General features: G+C 43.1%; 1 protein-coding gene across 4 annotated transcripts in view; it reads right to left on the bottom strand.

Moving 5' to 3' along the window:
• The window catches only part of MALT1 (MALT1 paracaspase), a 74,374-nt gene that overhangs the window by 14,315 nt on the left and 37,282 nt on the right, over positions 1-22,777 (bottom strand). For all 4 annotated transcript variants that reach the window (XM_090037867.1, XM_090037865.1, XM_090037868.1 and 1 more), the window contains 3 exons: positions 19,813-20,016; positions 4,886-5,063; positions 2,150-2,224 (listed from right to left, as the gene is read on the bottom strand). In XM_090037867.1, the coding sequence (XP_089893993.1) occupies positions 2,150-2,224; positions 4,886-5,063; positions 19,813-20,016 (457 nt within the window). The remainder of the gene's footprint in view (positions 1-2,149; positions 2,225-4,885; positions 5,064-19,812; positions 20,017-22,777) is intronic.

Here is a 22,777-nt window from a genome sequence, read left to right as displayed (position 1 = left end):
AGCCTATTCTATGCTGCGCAACAGTCCAAATTCCTTCTACATTTGGCCTGAACAGGTCCCTAGGTGACTAGATTTGGCTCATTGTGCATGCGCAGAATAAAACAATTACAGCAACACAGACCTCTAACTCCATCTATGTTCTGTTATAACCCAAATCTGTGATCAGAGAAAAAAAACCCATGTGGGATGGCTCTAACAGTGGTGCCCACCTTCTTCCATCCTTGATCACCTAGTGGCCTACCTACTTGCCCAGGACATAGGAGACTTGGGTTCAGTTTGCAGCCTAAGGGCAGTAGAATCCATATCTCTTGCTTTTCTGGACAGTACCCTAGCCCCCAGACCAGGGCCTAGGCAGGACTGACAGCATCCTCCACCCCTCCTGTTGAAGTTGGGGCCAAAAGTGAAAGATTCTTAGGGTGAGGATAACTCCAAGGAAGAGGGAACCACTCCTGTGAGGTGGGTACTGCCCCGAGATAGAGCAAGCCCTAGGTTCTGACCCCTGTTCCCTCTCAGCTGTGCGATGTACACGGCCACACAGGCACGCCCAGCAGTGCAGCATGAGTACACCTGTGCAGCTTAGCGGGAATGCTGGTTCTGACCTCTCCACCTGCCTCCAATGCTGCACTTTATCGAAAGACTATTTCATGGAGAATGGAAAAATGATTCTGCAGAGTGGAACAGGATCTGCACCTGGAAGTTTACTATGCTGCCCAATGAAAGACTGGGAGAACTATATGCCTCCCTGGGGATTATGCTCTTTAAGCAGACATGTATTTGGGACACACACACTGGGGGGGGGGGAGAAATTTTAATTAGAGCAGCTCTCAGAAGCCGCTCTAATTAAATCGCTTGCATCATCTCATGTATTCAGTGTCCCTCACTTAAAAATGGTGGCAGGGGTACTTTATCTAAAGCTTGTTCAATAAGCTGTAGTTAAGACACCCCTACTGCTAATAAGACTTGGTTTGACTTCACCTCAGGCCTGTGATTCAGCGTGTCTCACTCCACCTATTAGACATTTAGGGCACCTATACTTGCCGATGCTTACTCCAGTGCATGCTAATTAGCATGCATCGGAGCAGACTTGATTAAATGAGTCTGCTGGAGCATGCTAATTAGCACACTATAGCAGACTTGGCATCTTCAGTTACCTGTTGACAGCTTCTTATTTAATGCATGAAAAACACCATAGCTAGGTGTACCACCATGAAACTGCTAATCATGTAAACTTTAAATAACCTCTTAAGGTTTTTGAAAATACAGGAATGACTTTGTTCTTTGTGGTTGGTGAAGTAATAGATTGTGGCCACTCAAGATGCCAGACCTCATTTTATTTATTTAAATAATACACACACATACAAAACTGGTTTGATATATATTTCATTGTTAAGCATGTATAGAGTTTATTTGCAAATTAAGTTTCTTTTGCCATTGCCATTCAGTAAGAATGTGCAACAGGGCAGTTGGCATTTTTTCCTGTCCCCTCAGACATTGGGATCTTAGTTTTGCATGCTGGTGGCAGAGGTCTGATTAGAGTCAATGGATTCCTCTGGATCTCAATTGTTCAGTTCCCCTGTAATAGGCATCGTGAGTGGCCAATCTATAGCACACATGCCACAGGTGGCATGGGCAGCCTCTTTGTGGCACACAGCAGATCAGGAAGGGGATTGGCAGCAGAGTGGCAGATAAGACAAGGAGCGGAAAGCAGAGCAGCAAGTCAGGCAGAGGAAGGGGAGAAGAGTGGCACTAGGGGAGAGATACCTTGGAATTATTAGAAACAAAATACAGGTAGTCCTGGAGTTAGTTATTAAAACAGCTTCAGGCAAGTGCTTCAACAAGTTAGGGAAATGGGCTGGACAGTTCACTGCTATTAAGGGCAATAGCTTGAATCTGGATGGCAGACATCAACTCATGCAATATGCATACGATAAACATTATGCTTCTAAATTTCCAAGCAATAATCAAGGACAATTTGAATACGGCAAGTAAAGCGTAACCACCATGCCTTTCCTCCCACCCCACTGCTCTGCTATTCTTATACTACAGGAAATAAGTTACAGGTGCTGTTAGTGTAAGAACATTTAAAAGGACCTCAGTAATTTCTTCTGGCTTTAAAAATTTATGGGGGGAAGAGGGGAAGTTTCCTTACGTTGCATATCCAAAAACAATATTAGCTGTAACCTTCAGGGCATCCAAGATCAGAATGGTATCATCATATTCATTTCTACAATGAGAAACAGACAAATGAGAAGGTGAAGCTGACAAAAAATAATAGCAACATAACTTCACAGTCATACAAGCTGATAACAGCGTACATTAGACACGCAGGGGTAATCATTTTACAACCTCTCATTGACAGATACAGAATTAACTACATCAGCACCTTTATATAAACGATACCTTTAAATGAACAGTACTTAAAAGAGACCAGAGCCAAATGTTACACATCATCTCCTCACAGGCACGTAATGTTAGCTGCTACTGAATTTGACTAAAAGCCTACCAAAAAGAGAGTCTTCGATTCCCAGTAAAACTGTCGGTCATTTCACCTAATGAAATATTCGTGGGTTCTCTTCAGAAACATAGTTCCAGCCAGGTTGAGATGTGAAAAATCAATCAAATATTTTGATGAATACTTTACACTTGGCCAGAGGAACGTGGAGTTTAACTGAGCCACTGGTATTTCATTTGCAAGGAAGGTTGATGAGCCATGTTCATTGCTTTAATGCTCACATGTGTTTCTAGCCTCCTCCCCATTCCAAAAGCAGAGCTGGTTCCTAGGTGGACCCACTTCTTTTTCCACCGGTGAACTTGTGGCTATAAAACAGCTAAGCTTAGAGCAGGGGGCGACAACCCCTGGCCCGTGTGCAGAGTGTGGCATGTGAGGCCATTTTGCTTGGCATGCCGCGGCCAGCCCCGGCTCCGGGAAGCTGCTGCCAGGGATGGAGCCCGGGCTACTCTGAGCAGGGCTTGTAGTGTCCCAGCTGCCTACTGGGGGCAGCCTGGGGTCCCAGCTGGCAGCAGCTCCCCAGAGCCGGGGCGGCTGCAGCCGGGAGGCTCCAAACAGCTGTGCTGGGCTCTGGCACCGGGTCCGCATCAGCGCGAGCAGGCGGTGGGGGTGGGACCTGAGGCAGCGCAGCCCTGGTCTCTCCCCCGCTCCCGGCTTGGAAGTGATGCGCCTGGCACAGCTGTTTCGAGCCTCCCAGCTGCAGCTGCCCTGGGGAGCTGCTGCCAGCTGGGATCCCAGGCTGCTCCCAGCAGGCAGCAGCAAGCCCTGCTCAGAGCAGCTCGGGCTCCAGCAGCTACCCAGAGCCAGGGTAGCTGCTGGCAGCCACAGAGCCCAGGCTGGGGGGCAGGGGCTTTGGGTGGGGGGCAATGTCAGACCAACCTGGTGGCCTTCTGTGATCAGATCACCAAATCCTTAGATGCAGGGGTAGCACTGGACATAGTTTTCCTGGACTTTCGGAAGGCCTTCAACACTGTCTCTCACCCTGTTCTCATTAAGAAACTGGGGGACTGTGGTGTCAACACCCACACAGTCAATTGGGTCACTAACTGGCTGGAGGGCGGCACCCAGAGAGTGGTGGTGGACGGGTCATTTTCTACCTGGAGGGATGTGGGCAGTGGGGTCCCTTAGGGCTCGGTCCTAGGGCCTGCACTGTTCAACATCTTCATCAGTGACTTGGACGAGGGGATAAAAAGCACCTTGTTCAAATTTGCTGATGACACTAAGATGTGGGGAGAAGTGGGTACACTAGAAGGCTGCAATCAGACCTAGACAGGTTACAGGGGTGGGCGGATGAGAACAGGACGGGATTCAACACCGACAAGTGCAAAGTGATTTACCTGGGGAGGAACAACCAGCACCATACCTACAGGCTGGGGAACTCCCTTCTTGTCAGTGCAGAGGTGGAAAAGGACCTTGGAGTCACCACTGACTCCAAGATGAACATGGGCCGGCAGTGTGGGGGACGCAGTCAGGAAGGCCAACCGCACCTTGGCATGCATCCACAGATGCATCACGAGTAGGTCTAAGGGGGCGATCCTCCCCCTCTATGCGGCACTGGTCAGGCCGCAGCTGGAGTACTGCGTCCAGTTCTGGGCGCCACACTTCAGGAGGGATGTGGACAGCATGGAGAGGGTCCAGAGGAGGGCCACTCGCATGATCAGGGGGCAGCAGGGCAGGCCCTACGAGGAGAGGCGACGGGACCTGAACCTGTCCAGCCTCCACAAGAGAAGGCTGAGGGGGATCTAGTGGCCTGTTACAAACTAGTCAGGGGGGATCAGCAGGCACTGGGGGAGTCCCTGTTCCCCTGAGGAGTGACCAGGAAAAACGGTCACAAGCTGGCAAAAGGTGGATTCAGACTAGATATCAGGAGGCGCTACTTCACAGTCAGGGCGGCTAGGATCTGGAACCAACTTCCAAGGGAAGTGGTGCTGGCTCCTACCCTGGGGGTGTTTAAGAGGAGGCTGGATGTACACCTTGCTGGGGTCGTTTGACCCCAGTACTCTTTCCTGCCATGGCAGGGGGTCGGACTAGATAATCTACTCAGGTCCCTTCCGACCTTAGAAACTATGAAACTATAATGGGCAGCAGGGCTGGGGGGCAGAGACCTTGGGTGGGGGGCAAGGGGCACAAGCAGGGCATCCTGCCATGTACCCCATGCCTTCACTTTGTTTTTCTGCTGTGCCAGTACTCCGGCACCTTCCTAGGTAGACATTGTGGTGTTTTTTGGCACGCTGGCCAAAAAACGTTGCCTACCCCTGGCTTAGAGCAATGAGTTCTGTAGTCTTTTCCCTCTCCCTATCCCAATCACGGCAGAAAGAAAACTCATGAAATGTTTATTGGAAGTTGTGGCTATGCATTAAGAAGTACAAATCCTACCTTTTTCGACACATATCCAGTAAAAACACATTGAGGCCAGTCTCTTTTTCTTGCATCAGTTTGAGGATATTCTGTACACACAAACAGTTGGCAGACCGGTAGGGATTTGGAGCATCAATAGGGACCATGAAACTGTTCCCATAGTTTTCATAGCCATGGCCAGCATAATATAATAAACCTGAAAGATGAAAATCAACATGACGGAGAACATACTGGAAGACCACTTTGTACTTTCATCAGGTTAGGACTTCATCCAGTACATTTACAGCATGCGTTTGGAGAAACTGAGACATTTTTGCTGACACGGACATAATTCTGATTCATAAATCACCAGTGACTGGGGAGAAAGCCAGAACAGGAGCAGGCAATTGTCAGCTCTATTATAAGTAAATATCACATCAAGAGTTTGGTTGAATAAAATAGCGTTTAAAAGGACACTTGGTCCACACGAAATATCACTTAATATTTACAAGGTACTCACTAACATACTGAGCAGCGAATATGAAACTTAAACATAAATACTTTCAAAAATCCTTTTAACAACTGCAGCGTGCTGTAGAAGAGTTAAACTTGGCATATGCAGACAAGCAGCTGTACTAATGTGCAAAATCCGTTCCTGTATATATGCACCTGCAGAACTTCAAGTAACTAGTTGGTCCAGATTTAATCTTGGACTGTAAAGAAAAACACTGAATTACGTGTTACACTTACAACTACAAACAGTTTAGCAGGAAAGAGATAGTCAGCTTAAAAACGATATTTGTCTGAAAATATTTCCATATTAATGCCCAATGTAATCCTAAGATTGTACTAACAGAACAAAAACACCAGAACAAATTATTGTTCCAGTTTCTTCAATTCCTGAATTTGACAGTTATTTGCATATTTTCAGTTTCATGGTTTCTGATGTATTAGTCAGTTGTTCCATTTGTTTTTGTTGGCATTTCTTATAAAAACAGGGGAAAGAACTATTCTAAGATACAGAAAGATACTATCATATATCACAAGGACTGGCAGGAATAAGGGACAGGTTGCTATTTTTAGAGTCCTTATAAATGTTTGGTTTTTTTCAGTTGATCATATCTCAAGGCTTGAGTTTTGTTTTGTTTTTTATAGTTCAGGATCCATCACTGCTATATGGTTCTGCTGAATAAACAATTTGTTTCAAATTGAATACTTGCATAGACATGTCAGAATATTATCTTAAAACAGGATTAGAATAAAAAATTTAGTGAACAATTATTTGCAAAGCTTTCATGCTCACAAAATTCTACAAACAGCTGGCAGTTTTGTATAGTAAAATAAGTTTTATCTATATGATTTAGAAAATGATTGCTGATCATTAAATAGCAATTACTGCATAAGCCTTTGAGTTCGTCTATTATGAATAAAATACTGTGCGTCTAATACTAACAAGACAGTGAAGTCAATTTGCAATAAAGTGGTATGATCTCAGCATTAAAAGAGGAATGTTGACAGTCACTTCAGTTTCCACTTATTGTAAAATCCTTGTGGTACATTGAATTAGTTCTTGTGCATGTTTGCATCACAGGGTTATATAACCAAGTAACTTTCCCACTTCTTTTTCCTGTAACTGCCTTAACTTTACTATTGTAGGATTCAGTTTTAAGAGGAACTTTAGTCATAAATTCCTCATAGTCTATGAATCAGAGATGTAAATCGGTGCAACTGAACTGAAGTCAAAAGATGTATGACTTATGCTAGCCAGAGATCTGGTCCTGCCCTAGTAAAGGCAATTCTAAAACATCTCTCACCCTAAGATTTGATCATTGCCTTACAATAGATGGCATTTAAAACACTGAAATATCCTATTTTAAAGGCAGCTGTGATGCACCAAAACCTTCATTTTATCTACTTGCAGCAAAAAGAAACAAAACAACACTTCAACTTAATTACAGTCTTGTGCATTTTATCAAGAGACTGGACATGATACTTTTAACCCACCATTTCAGTTATTCATAACATCTCCTTAAAATCTCTACTGAGACCTTGAAAATCTCTCCATTCAATAAGCATGGCTTACAACTCTTACTGGAAGACTGCAAACCTACAGTTCAGAGTAAAGATAAGCACATGAAAAGCAAGTATAAAGCAACTTGGAGCCAATAAATTGTTTACACAACGCTTGATGCTATTAAAAGCTGTCTAATCTCCAAGAGTCTGACAGTAGCCTCACTCAATTAAGTTAAGATTTGAAAGGGCATACAATTTGTACAACATCTAATTAAAACAATTTAAGCAACAAACTAATATTAGTAAATTAAATACAAGATTCCAGTTCTTACATATGACTGGCATGTGTGGGCCAAGCACCTATCAACAGGCCCCTTGCACCTGATACACAGCCTGCTGAAATTAAAGGAAACTTTTCAGTGGACTTTAGATGTAATGCTAAATTAGCAGGTGCACATACTTGAGATTATACGACTCCAAGTCTCAGTGCCCGTGAGTAAAGATTTAATATGGTTAATTAGTCTCTTGGAAGGCAATTCTAATTGACATTAATGTCATTAGAGGAAATTTTAAAACTATTAAAGTTTTAATAATGGATATGGTTTAGCTGACATATAACAAGGACCATTATTAAATGATAAAAACTAATTTGCTAGAGTAACACAATAAAGTTAGTCAGGATGAACACTTTTCTGTATTAAAAGGCACTTATTGCTTTAATTTAGATTTGATACAATTTAACTTTCAAAATTAAATGTTTAACCTTGCTTAAAATTTATAAAAATAAAAATAGATACATCTTAAGTTTTATTAATGAAAACAATCTTATAGATTTACTAATGAATTTCACAGTAATAGAAGTAAATCGAAGCTATTGTGAAAAAGCTACATGCTGTTATTTTATAATACTATAGAAAGAGGACATTTCCAAAAGCTCATCACATGGCTTCAGTAACAAGCTTCATGTGTCACCTTCATTAAGAACACATCAGATCTAACTGAAGATGGGAGAGGTTACAGTATTTAATTTCTCCAAACACAAACAACCTGATATGCTGCATGCATATTACTTCAATATTGAGAATGCTACTAATGCTTTATACATATACATGGCAGGCCTGGGCTTCACTAGAGAGTTTCACTAGCACAGTTAAGTTGGTTAAGAGAGAGATGGGGAGAAGCTGCAACAGATCTCTCACTCCTAACCAAAATAACCAAGCCAACAAAAGATGCAGCTATACCAGCTGGTATGCCTTAATCCATTAAAGCAGCAAAAGAAATATTTGCAAACATAAGCTGCATCTCTGGTAAAGATCCTCTTGTATATCTATAAAAAATACCTTTTAAATGGAGCTTATTAATGCTCCAATACATGCTTTAGGGCAAACAAATCAAGAAAGACTTTACCTTCATTTGAAAGCCTAGTATTGACTCTGATAGGACTGAAGCACAGGTTTGCAGTTAAGTACATGCTTAAGTGCTTTCCTGAAACCTAGCCTGAAGCTGATTGAGCACCTGAAGCATCCACACCCTTTTCTGGCCCACTAGGTTTTAAGTACATTCTTACATTCACTTCCATCCTAGCCAGGACTAAATGAAAAGCTGAAAAATATTCCTTGGGAGAATGGTGTTCCTAGATATCACAGCACAGTGTATAAACATGTCTTTGTTATCTCATCTAGGACTGTGGACAGGCATAATGCTAACTGTTCTGAAAGCTGTGGGAGCAGGGACACTTACTGCACAAGAGCTGAACCAATGCAAGCTTTTTATATATGCCTGCTCTTCACTGAGCAAAGGTTGTTTTTTTTATGATATATTTTACTGGACCAATTGGAACAGGTTTAAAGGTTACAGTGTAAACTGTAAAGCAGTTTTCAAAGTGTTTCACTTATTCACTTGTCTACCCTCTATGTCCAATTTGAAGTAAAAATCTTTCATAGATTTTTTTGTAACTTCTGGTGTCCAATGAAGAACATGCATGAGGACTTAGGCTGCTCATTCTTTGGTTATTCAACAGTTATCCTCACACCCACAGGCTCAGGAAAAGGAGAAACGTTATGTGATTAATGACATTCAGGGTCTAACACTGAACAAAATGCAGGAAAGAAGACAAGACATAAGAGGTCTCAGCCATAAGCTTGCAGGGTGATAGACCACATCAATTGCAGGGAGGGTGAGACCACATCTAAAGTGGCACAGCATCAGAGTGGTTAAGGGGTTTCATTATAGCTCCGGGTGAGCAAGTTCAAACCCCGCTCTGGATCTGCACTGAAACGTGCACCTGTGATGCCACGTGACCCAGAAGTAAATGGATCCTGTTCACTGGGCTTGGGGAATCAAAGGCAGCCAGACGTGACATCAGGCATGTTTTTCCTCAATGCGTCTCAATATCACCTGTATCAGGCCACCTGCAAATGTTCTCCCTGCACATAGCTGAATGTAGTATGGTCATGAGGCCATCACCACAATATTCAGTACAGTGAGTTATTGCCAATAATGCATTTACAATTAGCTTCACGACCAACAATCATGTGTACTTGCACCACAGACTGATCAATTTCTTTTGGACCAGACTGGCCTGTTTTTAGCAGATACTACCATATTTATTTGAATCTAAGACAAGGTATTTTCCCCCATTCAGCGTAGGGGGAAAACCCTCATCTTAGATTCAAGTACAGGCCAGGCAAGCAGCTTCTGGGGCTCTGAACAGGGCCAGGGTGGTTCATGCAGCAAGTACAGGGTACATGGAGTGGGGTACACAGTGAAGAAGGGACCACAGGGAAAGGACACATGGTGCTGGGAGGAGCACAAGTAAAGGGGCATGTGGTGCTTGAGGGAGCACAGAGGAAGGGACACACAGAGCAAGATGAGTATAGGGAAAGGACATGGGGGAAGGGGTACATGTAGAAGGCGGAGCATGAGGAAGGGGTACACAGTGTAGCAGAAGCCTGGGGAAAAGCACACAGAGCAGGGAGGAGAATGGGGAGCTGTTGCTGGTGCCATCACTACTGCCCAGTGCTCCATGCTCCTGGCAGAGACAGAGCCAGAGTAGCTGCAAAGGTAAAGTGGGTGGTGGAGCGGGGGTGAGAGCAGGGAAATAGGGCATGGACAGGATGGGGACAAGAGGCAAAAGGAAGAAGGCATGAGGTGGGGAAGGGGACAGGAAACAGTGGCAAGGGGCCACTGCTTTCCCTGCAGCAGTGGTGGAGGAGGATGAATTTAAGAGGACCCTCCAATAACTAGTTTCTATACATAGAAAATTAAGACAAATTTATAAATTTCCATGTCCAGAATGTGACAATTGGGGGTGTTGTCTTAAATTCAAAGTAGTTTTGGATTTGGGTAAATATGGTAGTAGGCATATAGTAGCTGACACACTAGAATTTGAACTTTTGACACATTTTTAAGTGAAGCAGAACACCTGGATGTGCACACATGTGCATGTGTGATAACACACTTGCTTGAAATATCACAAAAATATCAAATGTAACTGTAAAATATCAAAGGAATCTGCTGTCATTTACAGCAGAACAAGTCACTATTAACTCCCTAGAAGCTGATAGAAGAACTATACCAAGATGTGAATGAGAACAACCCTTACATTTAGCAAATCTTTTCTGTTTCTGGCATTAGATGTGAGGGAGTCACCCAATTCACTAGACGGGTTCTACAAAGCAGACGAGTTCAACATTTCATGTCTACTGATTAGCCCTGGCCTTGCTTCAAGCATGGTATTTATAATCACATACAACTTTCATCATGCTAACAGCTCCAGCAAAGTCAGTCCTCTGATTCTGCTTGTTAACATCTTAGGCTTTGGTATTTCTGGGCCAAATTTAGGCCTTGTTCAGTTTAGAATGAAGTCCAGACTAAATAACCATTTGCACAGGTCTTGTACAGTGTCAGTGTTTTAATGTTAATCAGTGTTTCCAAAAGAAAAAGTGATCAATACATAACAGGTGCTAGAGGGACAGCAGTGTCTGCACTAAGCTATGTCATCTACGTTTCTTAAGCTCTTCTCCTCAATTTCTCTTCTGGGACTGACTAATCTCTGGTTTCTTGGGTTAGTTCCTAGTGCTCCCAGTTTACCTTTAATTACATTACTTTCATAAAACAGGCAGGAATTGGAAACCAGGAAGCAAGGACAGACCATTATCTTTCAACTCGCTCCAAAGCAATGAAAAAAGAATCACCAATTAGAATGAAGATCATAGTTTCATAGTTTCTAGGGTCCGAAAGGACCTGAGTAGATCACCTAGTCCGACCCCCTGCCATGGCAAGAAAGATTATTGGGGTCAAACGACCCCAGCAAGGTGTACATCTAGCCTCCTCTTAAAGACCCCCAGGTAGGAGCCAGCCCCGCTTCCCTTGGAAGTTGGTTCCAGACCCTAGCCGCCCTGACCATGAAGTAGCGCCTCCTGATGTCTAGCTTAAATCTACCCTCTGCCAGCTTGTGACCGTTATTCCTGGTCACTCCTGGTCGTGCTCAGGGGAACAGTGACTCCCCCAGTGCCTGCTGGTCCCCTCTGACTAGTTTGTAACAGGTCACTAGATCCCCCCTCAGCTTTCTCTGTGGAGGTCAAGGGCACCAGAATACTTCAAGCAGTGGGCTCTCTCAGCTTTCTATGTCTGAAGTTCCTTTCTGACTGATCTAGACTTGGGCTATGTGACCCTAGTACACTTTTTGCACCTTACCTGCTTTTGCCCATCATTTCCCTCTCTGCATGGAATAGCCGTCACTGCTGTGTAAGGGTATGGGATCAAGCCGCAGAGCAAAGTTCATTCTCCATTTTGGAAGCTTGAGCTCTGGACTATAGAGGGAGAGGGCAAGACCAGACCAGGCAGTTCAGGCCACTACTTAATAGAGCAACGAGAAGACTGCAGTGTGTATAAATCCAAACATTTATTTACTAAATACTGAACTCTGTTCCCTCAATGTACATGCTTTCCCCCTCCTTAACAATTTTATCACCTGCCCTTTTTGAGTCTTTTTCTTTTCTAGTTTTTTTAAGCTTATTTTCTTTATTTAATCTTGTCTTTCTGCCCTCCCCTCAACTGCTCTTCCTTGCCCTTGGTTTTCAGAATCAAAGAAGCCTCTCTGACTGCCTGTCGAGTCTTTCTCTAGTTTCTCACACTCACATTCCCTCCCATTCTCTTTACTGCCCTTCTTTCCTCTGCCTTGTTCATTCCCTTGTTTTTTCACTCTCTTCTTCTTCTTCTCCTCATCTACTCTTTCTATTTTTCCTCTTCTACTCTTCTTCCCACTGCAATCTTTATAAGACATGAAAAATTTGCCAATAACTTAAAATAAAAACCAACCCAACAATCAGGATCACTAGAGCAATCTGCCAGTAATCTGATAAACTTGAAATTATTTTCTACTACTGGAAAAGATCAGGCTTAATAACTGAATGGGCAGGCAGGGATTCACTAAAATCACATAAAAACCTTCTTATGACTACAGGCTACCAGCAGATTTGGAAAAAGATCTTTCCTTGAAAATCAAGTTGATTTCTGCCACCATAGTTCTTCTTTCCTCCACAGCCTCCCTTTTCCACATGCAGAAAATGCTTAATAGGTTCAGACATAAATGTCCATCCACTTGAGTACCCTGTGTCTGAAAGTGGCCATTACCTAAGCAGTGCTGTAGCAAGGGGGGTGGGGAAGTGTGGTGACCACCCCAAGCACCGAAACAAACGGGGCACCAGCAGGCACTGCCCAGCCAGGGTTGGGGGTGGGATGGGGACGGAGCCGTGAGCAGCTCATTGCGAGGGAAGAGGTACGGGGACAGGGGAAAGGCAGCTCCTGCTGCTTCATTCACTCCTAGACAAGCATTGGGGGCGGGGGGTGCCCCAAGGATCTGTGCACAGGGCGAGGGCAGGCTGCCACTGCAGGCTTTTCCTCTGGTGCCAAACTTTGTTGCTACAGCACTTTCTCTAAGGCCCCAAAAGGTGTCATAACTCTGTAGGCATATGTGCGGTAATCTGCCATCTTCATTAGCCTCAGCGTGGTTTCTAATAATTAAAGATTGGCTTTATATTCCTTCCAAAACTGTCACCATCAACTAGGACAGTACTAGATATTATATACTTATTGTTATAATTATCCAGTCTCTCTTTTCACTGCAATGGTGCCACAGGAAGCCTGTAGTTCAAGAACTGACAACAGTTTCAGTCTCACTGGGCTGTCTGTTAGGAATACCAGGCATCACGCCCAAAGCTGTTCCAGCAGCTCTACAGTAAAAGTTAGATGGAGAAAACTTGCCAGCCTGATGAACTATGGACATGCAGCCTTGGCTTCAGGAGCTTACAGGGACTTTCCTCTATGATAAATATATAGGAGAGGCAGTTAGCCATGTTGGTCTGAAGCGAGACAGAAGGCAGGGTAGATTTGCACCTTTATGGGCTAAGTCATATATATATATATAATTTATATAACACATGCACACACACACACTTCCCCACCTAACATCTAATATACAGAAGCAATACTTAAGGTACTTGTCCTGAAAGCCTCATTCCTTATAAGCTTCTTATGAGCAATAAGCCACTATGCAATTTGGAATGTACAACACTGCCATGCAGACAACAGAAAACTTATGAGCCAGGAGGAACAAACTCTATACAATGTATCCAATACCCATCTTAGTATACCTTAGTAGTATGGAAACATGGGCTCATAGTCCCTGAGAGTTTGATTTATTTGAAGGCACTGTTGTAAAAATAATTGCACACAAAGATTCAATGTATAAAGACTGTTAAAACTTTAAAGTCAAGCACTCAAAAGTTACAAAATGCCCATGCAACTTTATCATCCTCTAATTACATGACTACAGGATATGATTTCCACTGACAAAAACATAATCAAAAGAGTCAGAATATCAAAGTAGGACAATTTATAATGGCAACCAGATTTAATATTTGTCACAGGGCAAGCAATTGAATTAGATAGGTGATGAGCGCCCAGCATCGAGTATTAAAAATGCAATAGCCAGTGAATGCACTAAGCTCCAAGTTAGAAGTGAACTATATGGATGCAATGTCTGATAACAAGATATCCAGGATGCCTTATTAGAAGTACCATCACAAGTACTTTTGAGAAGATTAAAGTCCTTCATAGAAATTGTTTTAAATGACCTGCTGAGTTATTACAAAAACAGACAGATTATCTTTCAGTGTTTAAAAGATAGGCTGCTACATCTCTTATCTCACTTGCAAATGGTGAATGCAGTAATTCTGCGCTGCACTGAACAGTCTACATTAAAGGAAGTAAAGTATAAAGACAGTCTTCAATTTGTTTATCAGTTCTTCTCTTAAGGAACGGTATCTGAAATGCCACTTTCCTGGCAGTAAGTAGTAATTACGCAATGTCACGGTAAGTATCATGCGTGTGTGTAAAAGGACAAAATGGAGTAGCAGCTGTGCCTCTTGTGTTTGGAGCTGTGCCTACTAAAAAGCAATAAATCACTAGCAATTTACAGACTGACAGCATCCTTTATACGTTTCTGAGATGTTAATAGCCTCTATCTAAAGTAAATAAAATGACCATTTAAATGACAAATTAGTTTATGAAGGTTTAATGCTAAATGTGACTGGGGAAATGGCACGCTGGTCTTTCATACAGATAAACACCTGGAAACACAAAAGCTAAACTGTAAAATGCACTTCGCAAGAGCTCTCACACTGACTCTGCGTGAATGACAAAGCTTCATCACTATTTTTTTTAAATTTCTGTCAAAAACAAAGTAAACAGGAAGCCTTAAAAAAGGAATAAAAGTCTTTAGCATACTCAAATGCATAACACCCAACACAAGGTAAATCTACTTCACATGCAAAGAAAATGAAAATGCTGCCATCAGAAAAATCTAGTGAACTTTAATGTTGTAATAAATCACATCAATGTGAGTCTTGGTGCTGATGCATCAATGGTGAAAGACATGCTGAATATCAGATCAGGCAGCCCTACATGTAGCAAGCATCAGGTGTCACACTAATATAAAAACCACATTAAGAAATACATTTCACCTTTAAACCTGTTCATGTAGACATCAGCTAAAGCTTTTTCTTGGACAGATTTACCTTAGGGTATATTCTGATTGCTTTATATAGACAGGCAGACTATTCTAGTCTATGCCCTAGGGGTTTTTTTGGGGGGGGGAGGGAGGAGGAGAAAGGGATGTAGTGAGGGGGAAGGTGGGGTGGAAGGGAAGAAGAAAAAAATCATTTTATACAGAGATAGTATTTAACAGCAAAAAAAATCTAGCCAGCCACAGTTATAGATCCTTTAGACAATTCAGAATGCCCTGTACTCTACACAAACACACACACACACACACACACACACACACACACACACACAGAGTAAAGATTTTGGTTGAATTGTTTGATTTCATTCATTCAACCCTAGCCAGCCCTTCAAGATGAGGCTTAGGAGGGGCAGATCCATTTTCCATGTCCCAGAATCCTCTGAAAGAAAAATGCCATGCAACAGTCTGCAAATACTTTTAAGCACTCCACTTCTGGATCTCTGTGAGTGAGAACCCACACTTAAGACCATTGCTTTAATGACAACAGTTCAGCAAAAACTAGCATATAACTAGGAACCTACTGAAATAGCGATTTGAAACTTTTTGTGGAAAACACTAAATTGGGTGTCTTCCATGAAAAATGGCAGGTCTCTGAGATTTTTGTGGGATCACCTGGAAAAACAACCAACCAACCAGCTTACTAGCAAGCAAAGAAAAAAGCGGGGAGCCCCGCAGCCTTGGAGCACATGGGGCAAGAGGGGGTTAATGAAAGGCTGACCCTGCGACTCGGGCTCAGTACAGGTGCCAGTCCAGGGCCAGCTGGGGAAGCGAAAGGGCTGCAGCACCACCTCTGAGGCAACCAGAGTCACGCTGCAGCTTGAGGAGGATGAAGAGCAAGAAGAAATCCTTCAAGGAAGCAAAATGCATTTCAGCTCTGGATCATGTAAGGCAGTATCCCCTTCAGGGACCTTGCAAGCAGATGGAGGAAAATTGCTCTGTACTACTTGCAACGTGACTCTGGACGTGACAAGGAAAAACAGTATAGGTCAATTGACGCTTAAGAGTCTGAGGTGCACATGAAGTAAAAGGCTCCTGCAGAGGCTGAAGGTCAGAGGAAGAATCAAGCAAGCACGTCCTTGCTCTTTAAAAGGACCATGGAAAACAGTTTGGCAAGGCAAGCAGCAACATTTTCCCCTCATGGAGGCTTTCACAGCAGCAAACATCCCACTGGAGAAAACTGATCACCCTACGTTAAGAGACTACCTTATACAAACGTGCCAAATGCTGGATGTTTCTCATGTGCAAGGCTATCTCCAAGCAGTGATTACTTTGCATGTCCAGTCCATAAAGTCTGCATTGGCAGTGTAGCAATCCATCTCCACCGTGGCTGATGGGAGTCCCCGACCCTCAAGATAACTATGTGCAGCACATTTTATTTGGGGAGCTGGACAGACTGGGACCTGCCTGTTTTTCAAACAGAGCTGGTCCACCTCATGTCTGTCAAGTTTTCTACTGTGGCTCAGGCCGTAGTGGAGGCTGTTGTCAACTACAGCTTAGAATTTAACAAGGTCTCAGCATTTCTGTCCGACAATGCCACGTATATGTGGAGGGGCCTGGGTTATAGCCGTGCCGGTCTAAGGACGTAGGCAGACAAGGTTCTTTGGGTGAATCTGACATCTTTTATTAGACCAACTTGAATAGTTAGAAAACAATTATAAGCGAGCTTTCGGGTTTAAAAACCCTTTGTCAGGCTGACAAGAAAACGACTCTCTCTCCAATCTCTCCGTCCTGATGCTCAAAGGAAACTTACAAAACACTTCCCTGAGACGAGCCTATGAACTGCACTTCATCAGCCTCCTGGATACAAAAAATCATAGACTAAATATAGATATTGGATTTATGACACATTATAACCTGCCTGACATCCGACTCCCCAGGTACCTCTCCACTATCTAACTGCTACATTCATCCCCTTTTCCCCCCACACCCAGCCTGTCTCTCACCCACGACTCCTCAAGTTACATCTTCACTGACTGCCTGTCTTGCATGCAGCCCAGCCTCTGGCTCCTTTACTTTCCACTCCATCCAGGAAGAGCACACACCAACCACAGAGACGTCCTCAGCCTGACAAAGGGCTTTTAAACCCAAAAGCTTGCTTAAATTTTTTTCCCAACTATTTAAGTTGGTCTAACAAAAGATATCAGATTCACCCAAAGAACATTGTCTGCCTATGTATATGTGGGAGATTTTTTCTGATGTGTCCCATGGAATGAAGCCCAATGCAGTTCATGTCACTTGCAATGTGGACACTCTGTCTTTAGTAAATGACATCTGATGCAAGCAGTTCCCCAATGTGGATAGTCTGGTTTCCTCCTTCAAGACAGCCTTCAAGCACTTTCCAGGTACAGGGAGTCCCTTTCCAGTCAAAATGGGGACCCACATGTGATGGTCCCTGCTACCAGAGCCTGTGCTCACAAGGTGGAATTGGTAGTTCAGTGCGGTCTGTTACCACAAGCCTATGCGGCATTAACAGCAATGTGTGTCCAAGAAGCTAGAAAACCCACTTGGCACACAGTGCACGCTTAAGTTACATGATCTCCTGGAACCGCAGAAATTCAAGATCAAGTGAATTTTGTGGCAGATGGCAGAAATGCCAACTGGTTCATGGTAACATGGTTTGAAGGCCAACAAGCTGTGATTCACCATGCACACAACAAGCTGATGGATTTGATGAGTCAGGTCAAAGAAACGGCATCATAAGGACTATCAAGCTGTCATCATTAAAACCAGCAGAGAAGAGACCTGTTCTAGGCAACAGCTGTGAAGTTTAACCAGTACTACAAGTACAGCCTGTCACTAACACAGCAGTTCAAACGACCAGTTGTCTCCTTCTTTAGTGCTGCTCACATTTTTGACCCCAAATCAGGTGCCTTTTCTGAGTTTTGACCCTCAGCTACCAAAATCGATCCCTGAATGGCAGAAAGAACAGGACAAGGAACATACTACTTGCACAAACTTTGTCAAGCAACACAGTGGACACTGAGCATGCAATCTCAGTTTATGGACACGTGTTTACCCCACAGAGACAGAGGATGTCAGTGGCAACTGCCAGTGGATGCTGCATCCTAGTGTTTAACAGCTAACATGAATTGCTTGTCTCAAGGTTAGCACTGAGCATTGCTAAAATCCTTTTTTTACAACTTTAATAATAAATTATGGTGATGACATTAGTTACAATTCATGGTATGTATAACTTTAATTTCATAAGACATTTCAGTTTAGAGTTTAATTGAATGCGTAGATTACTTAATGTGTCAATTAATGGCTTCAATAGGCTTATCAGGGTAATTATGATGCAGTGCCTGCCCCTCAGCCAATCAGCAGTGAGGGGCAGCACATCCAGGGCCCCTTGGCCAATCGACAGTGTTGGGGGGCCCTGCACCACAAAAAGACTGAAAAAATGGCAGGCGGTGCTGCGATCTGGCCACAAATTTTGGACTTATCAGCCACAATATGAGCAGACTCCTACATATAATTAGTCTGCCCAGAGGGAAAGAGGAAGTTTAATCTCACTATATCATTCAATACTTGTATTGTAAGTTAACCTGTCAATACTCATGAAATATCAAATTAATTATGTTAGTCTGGAAATAAATTATAATTACTGTTTTCTAAAATGGCATAACCACATATTGGGCACCCTACCCCACATATGAAGGGTTAAAGCCTGAAGAGTTCACTAAAAGAAATTTCTCACAGAGGTGTTCAGTAACAGTTTTATTTCACTTCGATTTCACTAGCTACAGACTGTATTCACCAAAGCCTTTGCCACCCACACTTGTAGAAAAGCAACAGCGTCAGAAGCCAATGGCAGGTCTTTTACTTGAGTTCCTAGCTTCTGCCTCTATAGAATTACACTGAATTCCACAAAGAAGCAAACTGGGTTTGCACTGGTTTTGTTTCTTTGCAATATATAGATGGAACTAAAAATCCTGGCAAGAGTTTGTTTATTTAAGATTTTTTCTGCTTGTTTTTCGAAGCGGTAATTCAGACATATAGTGCCCTATTACAGACATTATGAATAGCATCACATGTACTGCAGAAGTGAAATCCAGCAATCAAGAGGAGGAATTTTGTTTCTTTGTTACCAGCTACTGAATTCGGAAGTCTAATACATTTGGGAGCAGTAGCAGATCTAGGAAAAGGAAAAAAATCCTCCCCATTTTATATGATCTTTATAAACTCCAGGAGTACCAGTTTAAAAATATGGTGTGCATTTGTAGCATCTGCATGTCAAAGGGCTTATGTTCACTATAACTATGATATTGTAACCAACTCATTGCCAGACATCCAGCCAGTTTCAAGGAAAGTTTTATTTCCTCATAACAGCATTTATGCCCTGGAAACTAGGTCTGTGTATTTACCTCTACCTATCTCAGTGTGCTTGCATGAGTGTATTCTGGGAGACAAGACAAAAAAAAGACAATTCTGACTCTTGCTTACATGTTTGTTCCAGATCTCCAAATGTACGCACATTGTGCTGCTTAAACATGCTACCCCAGTGCAGAAGATTTTAGGAAGTAACACCCCACTATTAACTAATATGAAAGTATCTAGCAGTATGCAGAAAAGTACTGTACTTTTTCTTAGGTGTGGTTACAGAAACGAGGCTCTAAGATCTTATCTGTTCACATAATTAAAGCGACAATAACTTTTTAGTCAAAACCACGGAATGCGTTGGTGGGTGTTACTAACTTACTTTTCTCCATTCTTCATGCACACTACTAAAGCTAGCATCACTGTAGATACCACGTGGGATTACGACTGATCTGGGAGGGAACTGTAAAAATTACAGATACACCCCACCACAAACCACCCTGCCCCAAAGCTGACCAACTCAGCTGGACGTATTATGATCTCTTACCATACACTCCTTTGTCCAACAGAAGTAAAAATTCATTCACTGCATTCCGCATCTCAGATTCAGTAAGATCTAGCAGAGAAACAACTTTGAAATCCAGCTGTCTTAGTAAGTTGGTCAATTCGTATACATCTACCATTGGAGCCTTCAGCTGGGGGTGATTCCAGTAGCTCATATTTCCAATCAACAGTGCTACCTTGTCTATTGCTGAAAAGACAAAGAAATAAATTATATATCCCTGGGTCAGATGCATACATATCTTCTTTTTTTAGCCTTAAATATTTGTACTAAGAGTTGAAACACACTCTCTTCAACTGAAAAAAACAACAACTCATTTTTCATCACTTGGGAAAACAAACAGAACTGGCAGCATGTCTCAAACAATCTTTTATCTCTGTGAACCCATGGAATATTTCCTTTCTATACAGTGGGTGAATCCACACATGCTATTAAGGTGACATAATAAACTCTGGCACACTGAATGCAGCGTCTACACATGTGCCAGGACCACAGCAGTTGAGCAGGGATGGAACAACTTTGGGATGCCAGGGGGCCCCCAAGGGTTAGCTCCAGGCTGTGGGTGGTGGCATAGGGGCTGGCTGGAGCACAAGGGGGCTAAAGTGCAGGGCTAGGCAGCAGGCAGTCCCAGAATTTAGCATCCTTGTGCCCCAACCAGCCCCTATTACCATGTGCACATAGTTAAGCAGTTGAGTACTCTGCTGTAAGATAGTACTGTCAGGGACTGTCCCCAACAGTACTATCTTGTGACAGTTAATTAATTTACAGCACCCTAATACAAGCGCATGTGTAGATGGTGACACCAAAATGGAGCGTATTCTGTAACTTGTGTCTGTGAAGCTCCCAGGCTGTTGCCGTTTTCAGAATGGAAGTGGGGAAAGGGAACAGAGGAAGTTTGGTCTGGGGGGAGTTTAGCCAGCAGTGGAAGGTGGGGTGGGTGGATTGGAGCCCCCCTATCTTGGCTGGGGAACCCCAAGAACAAGCTTCCTGGCTGGGAGCGGGGCATGGCGTTGTTATAAAGACTGGGCTGCAGGCTCAAGCAAGCAACTGGAATCCCCAACTCCCAGACACAACAGCAAACTTTTCTTAGGTCTGGGGGATGGTTGCAATTCATAGCACTTCCTGCAGCACAAGAAAGCATGTAGGACCATTGACTGGAAGGCACCTCGAAGTCTTGCACCAAAGTCTTGTTCTATCCAGCCTCTGCTTATGAGTTGCACCCTTTTGCTTCCCCCAAAGGTCCTCTGCTTATTTTCTTTTAAATGTTTTTTTGCAGCTTAACCCCACTCCCCCAAGGTTTTGAAGATATAGATTGGTAGAGAGCAGTCACCATTAATCTACCAGCAGAACACCCTGCACATTTTTGCAGGCTCCAAAGCAGAAGAGGAAGGGTTCCTTTGGGACTAAATTTCACAGAACCTGTTGAGCATATTTCTAAAACATAAATATCAAATTTTTAGATGCTAGAATAAGACAATCAAAGTGACATGCTCTGTGGGCATCTGCTCTAGAGGTACAATATAACAATCATTTTCCCCAAAAGACAATATATTGTTTGTTACCTATAAATGGATCATTCCTTAGAGGAAATGTAATGAGTCAAGTTAAGGTATGACAAAAGGCATTGTAAAAACAAAAGTACATCAAGATTTAAATTTCAGAGAAAGATACTTTTCAATTATGTTAGTCAGATAGAACAATATGACCAAGCTTTTGAAAGATCTGCAAAGCAATATCTGTATGTGACAAAAAATGGATTTTTCTTGAACACAGCCAAGTAACAAAGAACTCCTGCATCACAGAGCTGATTTCTCTCTTGCTTATGAGGATGGATAAAGAGAGAAATTCTGCATTGCTACCACACACAGGGCTGTTGTTTCCTCTTGTTTTTATTTAAGAATTAATCCTGCATTGTGCAGGGGGTTGAGCTATATGACTCGAGGTCCCTCTCAACCCTATGACTCAACTTTCAAGTTTTCAACAGCATCCTGTTTAGATGTTTTTGTACCATATTATATCCTTAAATAATACATATTTATAAACAGTATAATAATAATATAAAAACAGGAGGAACTTGTTCTCCAGCTAAATGCAAATAACTATGATGTCATAGGGATAACGGAGACCTGGTAGGACTCCACCCATGACTGAACCACAGGTTTAGACAGCTATATACTGTACAGGAGGGATCAAGTGGACAAAAGGGTTTGGGGTGTAGCTCTCTATGTCAATGAAAGCTACGCATCTCTACAAGCTAACAATGGCACCCAGGGTGGACAACTAGAGACCCTCTGGGTTAAAATCCATGAGGAACACAGCACAGGGGATACAGACCCCCTACCCAGAGTCAAGACTTTGACGAGGAGTTCACCAGGGAATTGGCTGAGGCCGCATGCTCCCAGTGTATGGTTGTCATAGGAGACTTTAACTACCCAGACATCTCGTGGGAGAAGCACTTGGCCAAATCCAAGTGGTCGCAGAGCTTTCTTTCATTCCTGGATTACCTCTATCTGATGCACGAAGTCTATGGGCCAGCAAGAGGTAAAGCACTGCTTGACCTAATACTGCCAACCAGGGATGACCTAATCAGCGACATAATGATCGAAGGGAAGCTGGGTAACAGTGACCATGAGTTGATCACCTTACCATCTGCCGCAAAGCTGGCAAGCCAGTCAGTAATACAGAAGTCCTCGACTTCAGGAAAGCTGACTTTGAGAAGCTAAGGAGGCTTGTCAGAGAGGCCCTAAAAGGCCACAACCCAATGGAGAGGGAAGTTCAGAACGAGTGGTTGCTCCTCAAGGGAGCAATCCTGGATGCACAAGCAAAGTCCATCACATCTCGGAGGAAAGGCGGCAAAAGGGCACAGCAGCCACCTTGGCTCTCCAGGGAACTGCGGACCTCCTACGTCTTAAAAAGGCAGACCTACAAAGGATGGAGGACTGGAACCGCC

Source organism: Crocodylus siamensis, chromosome 3 (genome assembly GCF_052110815.1).
Source record: "Crocodylus siamensis isolate JL-2025a chromosome 3, ASM5211081v1, whole genome shotgun sequence".
Classification (NCBI taxonomy): Eukaryota; Metazoa; Chordata; order Crocodylia; family Crocodylidae; genus Crocodylus; species Crocodylus siamensis.
The sequence above is the reverse complement of the archived record's forward strand: the minus strand, read 5'-3'. Positions and strand labels throughout refer to the sequence as shown.